Here is a 12,710-nt window from a genome sequence, read left to right on the forward strand (position 1 = left end):
TTTCAACACATTTTGGTTAACAAAAAACTGTATTTAGCCACATTAAAACATTCTTGAACTAAAATAAGTAGACAGAGTATGGTATGGGAGAGGAAACCTACAAAAAAAAACATTTTCCATAGAAACTTTGTTGGTCACGTGACTTTGTACTATGGAGTTTTTTTCCGATTTTTTTTTAAATTCTGATTTCAGTTTCGGGTTTAGATATACCATGCTGCACATGTAGGTTTCGGCTTAGTATATATACCCTTTTTGCAACACCCTGTATAGTAAGCCGATAGGCCTCCGAAAGTCAAGGATAGTATAAAAGCAACACTTTCTAGTAAAGCTTATAGTATAAATGATTACCCTAATGATAAAAACGCGTGACGAATACCACCCCACTTCTTCTTCCATTGAGTTCTTATTTTAAATTAGTTCGGTTAGAAGATTTGTGACTTTATTCATTGCTACAATTGTTTTCATTCGGTAAAATTAAAGTGGATTGATATTCTATTCTATTCTCTGTGGGGGTGTTAGTACCTGCACCTGGCTCTCTCGAGTGGAACCTTTGTGCATATCCCCAAGGTCTAAACTGCCTTCCTAAGCTTGGACCATTTCCCACCACGCTGGTCCACTGCGGGTTGGTGGGTTCACATATCTAGATATGCAGGTTTCCTCACGATGTTTTCCTTCACCGTAAGAGCGATGGTATACATTGTACTTAAGTTAAAAGAACTCATTGGTACATGTCAGCGCCGGGATTCGAACCCGCATCTCTTGCGTGAGAAGCGGGCGCTTACCCGACTGAGCTACCACCGCTCCACCCGACTGAGCTACTACCGCTCCGAGTGGATTGATAATTTGATAGTAAACAAAACGCGGACAGTTTTTTGCTCTGATTTTGTATTTATTTGTGACATTCCATATTGTCCGTACCTATATATCGTTAATCTAAATTTACAGTTCATTGCATATCTATGAATAGTAAAGATAACAAATCTTTTCATCATGTATGTCACTATAATTTGTGATGTATTATGCATTAGATACGTTCAAAAACGCGAATAATCAAGATCGAATGAATCTCATGAACATTTAAGTCTTTGAAGTGTGTTCGACGAAAAATTACTGAGAAGGAAAAATATAATGATTCATATTATTTATTTATTTTGTGTAGGCATTGTTTTTTTTGCACCTCACATACGGTACATACGTCATACATTATTCGGCATAGGTATTGAATTTATAGCCGAATATTTAGGTAAACGCGAAATCGGGTATGGTTTGAATTGTGTATTATGTGTCTCTGAACTAAACATTAATTATTGAACTGCTCTCAGATTTTCACGTTGCAGTTTTTCGACCATTATACAATTGTAAAACTGAAAACTACTTCTTCTTCTTCTTTCTAGCCTTGTCCTTATTTAGGGTCGGCTTTGTGCGTCATGTCACGCCATTTTACCCTATCCTCTGTCATATCTTCATTCACTCCACACTCTCTCATATCTTCTTTCACACAATCAAGCCACGTCTTTCTTGGTCTTCCTCTCTTACGCCTTCCTTCAGGTCTCATTTCCAACACTTTAATTGTAATATAATAAAACTGAAAACTACTTAAAGTAGTTTAAAAAAATAAACTTTAATGCTATCAATAACCGTTTCACAATATTCTCCCTTCATGATTGAATAAGACAAAAAAGGTTCAGTACGAAACAAAAATCTTTCAATTGATTGTTTAAAAGTACAACACAGATAGCTACATTGCACAACAGTTCCACAGTCCACGGCGTAAGGGTGAACTTGCTACAACAATGCACTTTATCCAAGGAACCGCTAAATTTTGTAATACAGACACGTATTCTTTCAATATTCCTCAGAAACACAAAAGAAATACACCATTGCAGTTGAACTACAGAGAAAATATGGCTTTTCGGTAAGTATTTTTAACAAAGAAACTGGCGATGTTTTTGAGAATTGGTTGAATATCCTTTGACCGTTTTACTGGTAGTTTTTTTTTAAATTTTGGTTGGTTTTGGACTAGTCTTTAAAAATATGCATCATACGCATTGACGACCGAATGGCGTAGTGGTTAGTGACCCTGACTACTGAGCCGATGGTCCCGGGTTCGATTCCCGGCTGGGGCAGATATTTGTTTAAACACAGATATTTGTTCTCGGGTCTTGGATGTGCCCGTAAAATGGCAATAGGCCCGCCCCCTATTACATTGGGACTAACATACACTCTGGCGAAAAGTGGGTGCAGCAATGCACCTCTGCCTACCCCGCAAGGGAGTATATTAGTACAAGGCGTGAGTGCGTGTGTTACTTGTAAAAGTTACTATTAAGCATAATAATATTACCAATGTACAGTCAGCTGCATAAGTAGCTATATACTTTTGTACCTTGTCAATCTGAAACCGCCTGTCAATTCAGTGAAACATTGACGGTTCGTCAGTTTGACAACGTACAAGGTACAGAATATAGGTACTTATGCAGCTGACTGTACCATAATAATAATCAATGTTGAATCGATTTCTCCATTTCGGAGTAATTTGTTGCTATAGAATCACAGAAACTCCTTAATTGCTCGTGAAAGTAATAGTTGTCCCAGTATAAAATAAACTATGTAATTATTAAATTCTTTATTGCACATAAATCAATTTTTACATAGGCGAACTTAATGCTTAACGCATTCTCTTCCAGTTGACCTTGGGTTGGGCGTTGTGGAGAAAGTGATAGGTAGTGCGAAAGACAATGAGGACAGTTTAATTTTTTTTAGTATATATTTTGTTAAACACTTGAGATAGATTCTTACTTATACATAATATTATACATACAATAAACGTACAGAATTATATAAGATATAATTCTATATCTTAACGGTATGCCAAGTTTTTTATATACTTTGAATAGCAGATCAGCCAAGTAATACCGTTGTACTGCACGAGTAAAAAAATATACGAATACACCTACAGGATGTTCAAAATGAGAAACCTTAAAAGGGAAGTTTATTTTCGCCACTAAAGTTATTGAAAATCAGTCAGAGCTCGCCTTCAGTATAATCAATCTATCATCATCCACATCTGGACATATTCACGGTCTCATCTGAAATATCGCAAGTTTTTGAGAGTGCTATTTATTTGAGTAGTTTTATGTAATGGTGCCGAGAGCTGTCTAATTTAAACACAATCGTAAGAATTACAGTAATTAAGACTACATACATACATACATATGCACTCACGACTATAATCTCCGAAGAATCCCGTCCGAGGTGGCTCACAAGCGAGCCACCCAATTTTCGCAGCACATTTGTACTCACGTGATAGGTTGCGAACCATATCGCCGTTTTGGGATAATTACATTTAATTAAGACTACCTATCAGAACTACATTCAGAAATTATACTCTGCTGAGGACAAATATTTTAAAAGAGTCGATATTTTTTTTACGGATGACTGTAACTGTGAGAACCACAAAAATAAGTTACATCCATGTTATTATTATTATTATTATTTAGTCCTTTAATGCACAAATATAAACATAAGTGAAAAAAGAACTGGTAGAAAATGTTTATAGCATTAATTCCACCCTTTGTACAGTCATTTTGCATTAAATAATATTATAATTATAGGTACATTACAATTAAGTTTAAGTTTACATCATCCTGTATATGTCATATATATTTTAATCTTATTTCATCCACAACAGGGTGTGCCAAGAAAATTTCTTTCTTCATTGTTATTTGGCTTCCTTTAAATATGTGATAGTTGAATTTTCGTTCACTAGCTATATTTTATTGAACCCGCCGGCTCAGTAGGGTATTTATTTTTGCTTGTGGGTTTTGGGTTCTTTTTTGAAAGATAAAAGAATGAAAATATTCTTAACTATTTATTTTCTTTCTTAAAAAAATCAATTTCCATTAAATTTCAATTTCCTTGATATTTAAGAGATTCTTTTGCCATTAAAGCACGGGGCTGCTCCCCGAATATCGACTCATCTGTCAGCAAAAATATTAGATAACGCTCCCCAAACTAAAAAGTTTCCGAAAAAAGTTTAAATTAATGACTGCGCTCCAAGTCATTTAGTATTAAAATCACCAGCCTCTACCCCGCTCTTAAACTATTTAGAAACTGCAGACTTTAATGAAAAAAGTTGCCCCTTTACCAACATTGATGGGTGTCGAAATTTAGCCGCAAAAACAGGTTAAATTTTCATCCCCGTGCCAAGCCAAAGTGGAAAATATTCGCTATACAATTATTTAGAATAAGGTCGAGAGTCGTTACACGAAATGGAATGACCCTGATCCTGCTATGATAGCGTCTGCCGAAAACTCTTGTAGAAAAAGTCAACTCAAATAGATTCGCACCTTAACACGTTTGTTTTAAATGCGGTTTTCACCTGTACCCTCTTTTAAATTACTTCCTTTTTCTAATGCTGATTTGATAGAGGAATTTCCTCCGATTTTGAGATTATTTCGCGCTTTTGAATAGACAATTTCCCTGTTATGCCGGTTTGTAAGTGAAAATGCGACCTCTGTTACACGAATTAGAGGGTAAATTGCTACTTCACGGCAATAGATGGACCGATATTCCAGCCTCCTTTTTGTAACTCACTTTCTATTAAATAAAATGCGAGAAAAATCGTGTCTAAATAGCATGAAACTTTTTTAGAGTTAAATAAATTTTAAATATTTGGGTACAGTTATACAACTGAAATTTGCAATAAATACCTCCCTTGTAATGAGTAATAGATACTTTTCCTTTGGGCTTTCACGTAAAAACTACTGAGCAGATTTATATGAAAACCCCAATTCCAAGTAGATTTTTCACTTAAGTAATAAAGTTTTCATGGTTGGAAAATAACAATTTAAGAATTAGGTACCTAACTAATTCTTTTAAGTGGTTTTTATAGAAAACTAAAGGTACAATTATTAATATTATCAGTTGAGTCGCTGGGCGCGGAGTTTTCATCAAGTTCCATAGTTTACTACTACGCCACACAACAACCTACGTTACTCCTGAGCACAACATTACCAAATTATGTTCACACATCCGCACAAACAATTCGTCAACCCGAAAATCTGTCGGAAACTTTGAACTTTGAACATGGCAACCCGTGTAGAGAGAGCATGTTGCGGCCTTTATACGAATACCCTAAGATACTTCTTGTTCGGATAGTTTTGCTCCCATTCCCGCCAGTTTGCGAACCGCCCGAGGTTATTTCGTGGAAGCCGAGCGCTCCCGGAAACGCACGAAGATTTCCGAACGCTGGCGGTTTCGAGAAAATTCCAAATTCAAAGTTTTGAACTGGTTTTCAAGGAGATGGTGCAATCATGGTTTGTTGTGAATAGTTGTTAGCAAATTAAAGAAGTTGTGAGGTTCACGAGTAACGTTATCCTTGAAACAACACAACATAAAGAAACACAATCATACATTTATATTCAAAAACACCAATACATCATCATGGTATGAAAAGATTAAACTTCCATATTCACCTAAAATGGACAAGCGTCGTAATATGCATTATATCATACAGTCCGAGGCTCTTTTTCATCTCTGCGAGGGTTGATTGAAAAATTCTCCTTATTCAACAAAAAGTACCACGGCCTATTCAGGGTCTACTTGGTGCTATTCACGAAGCCCTGTGAAGAACTGTTGAGATAGGACTATACAATGAGCCATGTGTATAGTATTTATTAATAAAATAAGTCGGTTTTAATTTCCTTTCTCTTTAGTGTTTATACTTTTGTACAACTTCCTCATTAATATTCGAAATTGTCTCTCTTAGCTCGTAGGGTTGCCTGGAAGAGATCGCTTTTAGCGATAAGGCCGCCCTTATTGTATTATAGATTTTAAGTATTAAATGATATTTTGTGTTTTATGTACAATAAAGTTATACTACTACTACTACATGTTGAAGTTAGGAATAGAAAATACTGCAATCAGAAAGAGATATATGAATCATCATCAGCCAATAATCTTACACTGCTGGACATAGGCCTCTCCCAAGGCGCGCTACAGCACTCAGTCCTCGGCCTTCCTCATCCAGCCACTACCCGCGGATATAGATATACATAACACACACATAATTATGTAATATAAAGTAATCTCCGAAGCGGTACTCAGAGGTGACTCCCAAGCGAGCCACCCGCTTTTCGCTGTTCATTATTTTGTACTCACGTGATAGGCCGCGAGCCGTATCGCCGTATAGTAAGATTATAACTGTACTACCACAAAAAACTTTAAGCACTGTTTAGCATTAGCAACGAAATTTGACAGATTTTGTAGGCGTTTGACAGCGCTAAACACCTGTTAAATACTGTCTAAGTTTTTGTGGCAAGGCTCTAATAATCTAATTAATAATTTTGCCGTTATCTCAACAAGGAACAGCAAGAACTACACCAAGCTAATCTTTAACATTGTCCAATCGGAGTATATAACTAGGTATATGAAGAACACATGATATATTAGCGGGGAGGCGACGATGACTGCTGGTCGCAGATAGCTACTGTTTTGGACCCTCCGTTATTGATATTCTGGATTGGAAATTGGAACCGGGCTTTGTTATTGTGCTATTTTTAGAGTGGTCGTTTTTATCTATGACGGTATTTTTATCAAGTATATTATGAACAGAATTGTAAAAAGTTAGGCCGAAAGTTTCACACCTTAGTTAAATTATGAACAACTTTTCAAATTTTTATTTTACGACTAGTGGTACCCAGTACTTAGACTTAGGAGGGTCACTTTTTTGACGAATATCGAAGTTAGGAAAAGTTTTCACCTGGTATTAGGTGCCGCAAATTAAGTAGAGTAAACAACTAAACAGTTTGCCTAACTAACGCGTCCTTATTTATTATACTAGCATTGGATGCGATGTTCTCAAGATCCTGGCTTCCCGTAAACAAGAAAACATACTAAGACAGAAAGAGACGCACTAACACCTTTCTCCCTCCCCCACCAGGTGTCAAAATATTACACACTAAGACAGAAAGAGACGCACTAACACCCCTCTCCCTCCCCCCAGGTGTCGGACGACATCGGCTACGTGGTGTACTCGGCGCTGGGCAGCTTCTACATCCCCTCGTGCATCATGGTGTTCGTCTACATCAGGATATACTACGCGGCCAAGGCCAGAGCGAGACGGGGGATCAGGAAAAAACCTAAGGCTGTGAGTTTTGCTTTGTCTTGATTGTAAATAATTAGGTATGTTATAACCTCACAATATTACGACGAACAAGTTTTCTATCTATGTAAGTATATGATTATTTATCGATCTTTAAATTTGTGTAGATCGATAAATCAGCTGTCTGATACCCATATTACAGGCTCAGCCAAACTTAGGGTTGCAAGGCTGTGTGTGAGATGTCCCCAAATGTTATTATTATTAGGTATTGTTATCTATATTTTACAAGAATCTCCGCAGGCAGGAGAATAGGTACAAGTGAGTGAGGGTCATCATCATCACAACCGTCGTCACTGCTGGGGCACGGGTCTCCTTCCAATGAAAGAAGGTTTTTTAGGCCTCGTCCACCACGCTGGCCTAGGGCAGTTGGGTGCCTAGATAATACTTACCTCTACCACTAAGTCAAAAAGTAAAAAGTCACGTGGCCAACAAATTTTTTATGTAAAAAGTTTTTTTGTCGCAATTTTGACATTCTGATTTCATTTCCGGGCTTAGTTAAGTATAGCTTAGATAACATGTTGCCATTGAGTATGAATGGTCTGGAGACGAAATAGGCAGACGTTCCCCTCTGGCGGGGTGGTAGGCCAGAAAGGCCCACCGATTTATAAAAACTAGTTGCAGTCTCAATTTTCACTAGACTCAATCTAGTTGGCAAAGCGTTCGTTTCATAGAAAATGATTTGTTTACATACTAAAATGACAGCTTCAATTCATAGAATATGCGGATTCCGGATTTGATCACAGATTTGGTCATGGTTTATTATTATTATTTGTTTCCTAGCAACCAATGTCAAAAAAATGCAATAGTGATGTACCGATATGTAGATATGTATCAATCGACAAAAAAGGTCATAGTTGGGAAGCGTCCGTAGTCGAATTGGCTTCAGTAATCGTAACTGATCACTGAGGTTAAGCAACAACTGACACGGTCAGCCATTGGTAGGTACAGCATGAGTTACCGATTTCAAATGGTTCTTTTCTGGACGCTTCCGTGCTTCGGACGGGACGTTAAGCCGTGGGTCCCGGTTGCTGCTTCGGCACCAGTCGTTAACCCTAGTCAGAGGCCGCCCGAAAGGGCGGCTTGAAAGCATCTGACCGTCGGGTTGCCCACTTACTCGACAACTTCAGTGCATTGTACTCATTCAAAAACGGCGATACGGCTCGCGACCTATCACGTGAGTATAAATGTAGGTACAGCGAAAAGCGGGTGACTTCGTTTATTAATCATTCCTAATTAAATTTAACTAGGTATACCTAATTAATTTGAAATTAGTATTTCTAACCCATGTTCGCGAATTCATCGATAACACTTATCGATAATTGTTACATCCATTGGCAAGAAAAATGAAGACACTGTGTTCATTATTAAATGTCACTTCACGTAACCCTTATTGCTGGGAATTAAAACTCATAATGATATGTCCCATGAGACATAATCATGGTAAACGGTAAAATTTCGCCCCGCAAAAATTGGCAGACTTTTTTGTATCAAGAAAGATCGCTATGACGCTTCCCGAGGGTACACCCGAGTCCGCGTTGTTCTATGCATGTTGCACACCCAGCTTAACCTTTTTATAATACCCTGTAGGTATATCTCTGATCAATGAGGCCTACCACAGCTACTTTCAGCTAACTGATTTGTTTTCATAATTTCAGAACGAGCAGCAGACCAGTTTCAGCAACCCGAAGGGCACTCGGCCGATGCCTGCCACTCCCTCCATACCCATGCCCGGGGGGGTCGATAGCAATTCTAATAATAGGTATGTTTGTGATAATTACTATATTATTATGTCTAAGTAACTGCAATGCATGATGTACCTAATCATATGTATTTTCATTTCTACCCCAAAGTCAAAGTCAAAGTCAAAAGTCTTATTCATAGAAAAGTTACAGAACGTTTTAGCTAATGAACTATTTTGTCCCTCTCTGTCAAGGAACAATTTGTTGACAGAGAGGGAGGGTTTATATTTAGAGATACATATCGCCATTTAATCCTCTACATCTACAATTCGAACGGTGGGATTTATATAGGGATAAAAAGCTGTGTGTCAATCTAGAGTTTTCAAAGAGCTTAAAACATGCCCAAATTGATAAACAATATAGTCCAGCCGCTATCCCGTGAAATAAATAAGATTCCCAACAACCCCACGGAAAAACGTAGGGCGAAATGAAACTTGTGAGAATAATTATACCATAATCTTCGATTATAAACACAAAATTCCAATAACACGAACCCATTCGCCCCCACAGGGAAAGTCAAATATCGACAATAGAGTCGCAACAAGTGCAGATACCGACCGTGACTTGTGACTTCGCGTCGGACATCTCCACCAGCGAGGCCGGCGACCCTCCCCCCATGGAGGAGAGGAAAGATACGCTCAAGGTAAGAGAAGGAGAGAGATGGAGAGAGAAAGAAAAGGTAAGGGAAAGAGAGAGATGGAGATACAACGAAAAGGTAAGGGAAGGAGAGAAATAGGGAGAGAACGAAAACTTGAATTTAGGATACGATAATGGTGCAGTTAGTAATGCTTAAATTGTATTTTCTGGTACAGAACCTTAAGTGAGGGTAAGGTCGGAGAAAGATAAATAGAAAGAAGGAGAGAAAAAATACGCTAGAGGTAATGGAAAGAGAGATATAGACATTTGATATTATAGCCGATGCTGAAGATGTTTAAATTAAGGGCTGTTGCTGCTTGACCGTAACCTTTTTATGTAGGCTGTTTTTAACAGCATGCGGATTCCATCACGCACGCGGAATGGCACGCCATTTTCCCGCGTGTCGCTTGCATATGCGACGTGTTACAATAATAACTTTTATGAGCGCGTGCGGGGCAATCCCGTGTGCGTGATCAAATCCACATGTTTAAAACAGTCTTAGTTTTATAATTATAAATGGAATTTTCGATGAGGTAAGGTGACGAAAAACTTTATAAAGTTTAAACGTGTTAAAAAGGTTCAAAGTTACATAATATATTATATTAAATTTATAACCTACATTATGCATTATTTCTACAATCACCTATCACCTATATAGAACTACAACAAGTATCCTAGCATTAACACACATATATCGAAAGCTATTTACACTTCGCTTAGTGGTTACAATAGCGACTCTTAATTGAGTAAAACCGAAGTGGCTCGCCGCGGTGACGCGCTGGTTATAATTAATGTACTTAGTGCTGCATGCATTAATCGCAAATCTAATCATAGTGCAAGTCGAAGTGTATTGGCGTAATCAGCCTCATACAAGTACAAGAGCAATTAAGACCTTATTATGTTATACGTTGCCGTAATAGCCGTTATTAATAACTCTGGTTTAGAATTTAATGCTGCAGTGTAAAACTAATTATTTGATTACAAGGCACGGTATTCTAAAGTCTATTTAATGGGGATTTATCTTCGTAGTAGTATTAAATAAACCCATTTGCTCATTGACCTTGGCTGTGACACCTTCAGGGGTTAAGGTTATTAAGTCTGTGAATACAGAATACACCATTAATAATGCCTCACAAAGACACCCAATCAATTAATCATACTTAAGTCTAACATTAATATCTGAACCATTTGTACGAGTAATACACAAACCAAACGCGTTCCTACCCAATCGACCGTAACAGCAGGCAAACCTAACTGATATCAGATCTTCTCCCACCAGGTGGTGACGTCAGCACAGGTGACGAGGAACCCTCTGGCCGCGTGTCAGCACCGGAGCTCTACTTTGTCCGTCAACGGAGAGCTCCAGCTGCAGCAGCAGAATCGGTGTAGGGCCCCCAGTGTCGCCATCGACACCGACATGGTCTCAGAATTCGACCCATCTTCCTCAGACTCAGGCGTCGTCAGCCGCTGCGCTGTCGTCAAACCCCTGAAGTTGAGGATATGCCAGCCAATCTTTGGGAAGAAAGCCGACTCCTCCCGGAGGCAACAGAAGCAGCAGCCGAGCAAAGCGGAGTTGGAACCCGCGATACCAAAGCCGCACAAACCGAGAGACCCTGAACGGGAGAAGAGAAGACTGGCCCGGAAGAAAGAGAAGAGGGCCACGTTGATATTGGGGTTGATAATGGGAAGCTTTATCGCTTGCTGGCTGCCATTCTTCTTCCTGTATATCTTGAAGGCGGCATGTCACGCCTGTGAGATCCCCGGCAGTGCGTTCGCGATTGCCTTCTGGCTCGGCTACATGAACTCAGTGCTAAACCCGGTTATATACACGATATTCAATAAGGACTTCCGAAGGGCCTTCAGAAGGATTCTGTTCAAGTGATGTTTAGCCTACCTGTGCTGCTACCGATGCGTCACCAACCGCATCATGTTGGCTCAACAGAGGGCAGCACCGGGTCTTTACAATGTTCGTTAAATGATCATTCATTCTCATTGCCAACAGACCTGCTTTTTACTTTCCTACGCTTTTTCTGTGCTTGTAACTGGACCTAGTGACGTCTTATCCCCAAGTGCTTGTGTCGTGGAAAGTGTGTGTGAGTGACCACTAGATGGCGTTTTACATTATGTTTGTTAACACAAGTGATTGCAATGTTTCGAGGAACTCTTCGCTGTGTACCTAACTTACGCTTTAGCTGAAGAAATCCAAAGCAATATAAAATATCTGTTTAGGAAAATATATTTAGTGAATCGTGGATTTCTGACGCCAATTGATAGGATTGTTCAGCCCAAGAACAATAATGTGAAGCAATAGTGTAAGTTTTAAATAAATTACAGTGTTGTAAACAAATTATATTACATAAATTATAGAGGTCTTGTTAGATGGCTTTAGTCTTTGCAAATAGATCACTTGATATTTAAAAAAAATAAAAAAAAAATTCAATTAATTTATATCAAGATCGAGTCAAAATATGAGTGACGCTTATTAGTTATATCATAACACCTTATAACGTCAAATATAACTCTAACACTCGGCCAGTTTCACAATGTCTGGATAATCGCTACCTGTAGGATAAAGACATGCTGTCACTATTTTTTAGACAGTGACATGTCTTGTATCACACATTATCAAGACATTGTGAAACGGGCCTTTATAATAGGAAGAATAAAGATTGCATAGATATTATGATCTGAAAATATAAATAGGATGACATAACTTGTCTCGTTGCGACCTTAGCGATAACAAATCTTTTTCCAAAAAAAATATGCTGACATTACAAAAACACAAGACGATTTCATATACCTATATAATTTACTTTTTTATCAAGTGATCTGTAAGTAATAATAATAAATAGCTTTTTTTGCAGTTAAATACAAGCTTCGGAATTAATATTTGCAATAAGTAATACCTAGATAATATATTTAGATATAAATATAATATATAAATGAAACTGCAGACACTAATGGATTTGAAATATTAGAATATTACGAATAAGAAAAAATTTATAGCGATTTTTCTCATAGTAGCAACAATAGAAAATTTAAAATAAATAATAATATTAAATCGGGATTAATACCTAAGCATCGTACAGTCAAGGGCAAAAAAACCTGTGACTGAAATAAAATCTTTTTACATGATATCTAAAAATATCTGATATTTCTGGGATCTAGATAAA

The 12,710-nt window shown here is 37.9% G+C and overlaps 1 protein-coding gene across 2 annotated transcripts in view; it reads left to right on the forward strand.

Annotated features, from left to right (window-relative positions):
• Positions 1-11,946, forward strand: part of LOC105379986 (alpha-2A adrenergic receptor) — a 393,199-nt gene extending 381,253 nt beyond the window's left edge. Inside the window, exons 6-9 of one of the 2 annotated variants that reach the window (XM_048630508.1) lie at positions 7,004-7,147; positions 8,818-8,921; positions 9,412-9,544; positions 10,802-11,946. In XM_048630508.1, the coding sequence (XP_048486465.1) occupies positions 7,004-7,147; positions 8,818-8,921; positions 9,412-9,544; positions 10,802-11,419 (999 nt within the window). In that variant the 3' untranslated portion in view covers positions 11,420-11,946. The remainder of the gene's footprint in view (positions 1-7,003; positions 7,148-8,817; positions 8,922-9,411; positions 9,545-10,801) is intronic. The other variant, XM_048630509.1, reaches the window with a different exon arrangement.
• The last annotated feature ends 764 nt before the right edge of the window (positions 11,947-12,710 follow it).

The sequence above is a fragment of the Plutella xylostella genome, chromosome 26, assembly GCF_932276165.1.
Source record: "Plutella xylostella chromosome 26, ilPluXylo3.1, whole genome shotgun sequence".
NCBI classification, from domain to species: domain Eukaryota; kingdom Metazoa; phylum Arthropoda; class Insecta; order Lepidoptera; family Plutellidae; genus Plutella; species Plutella xylostella.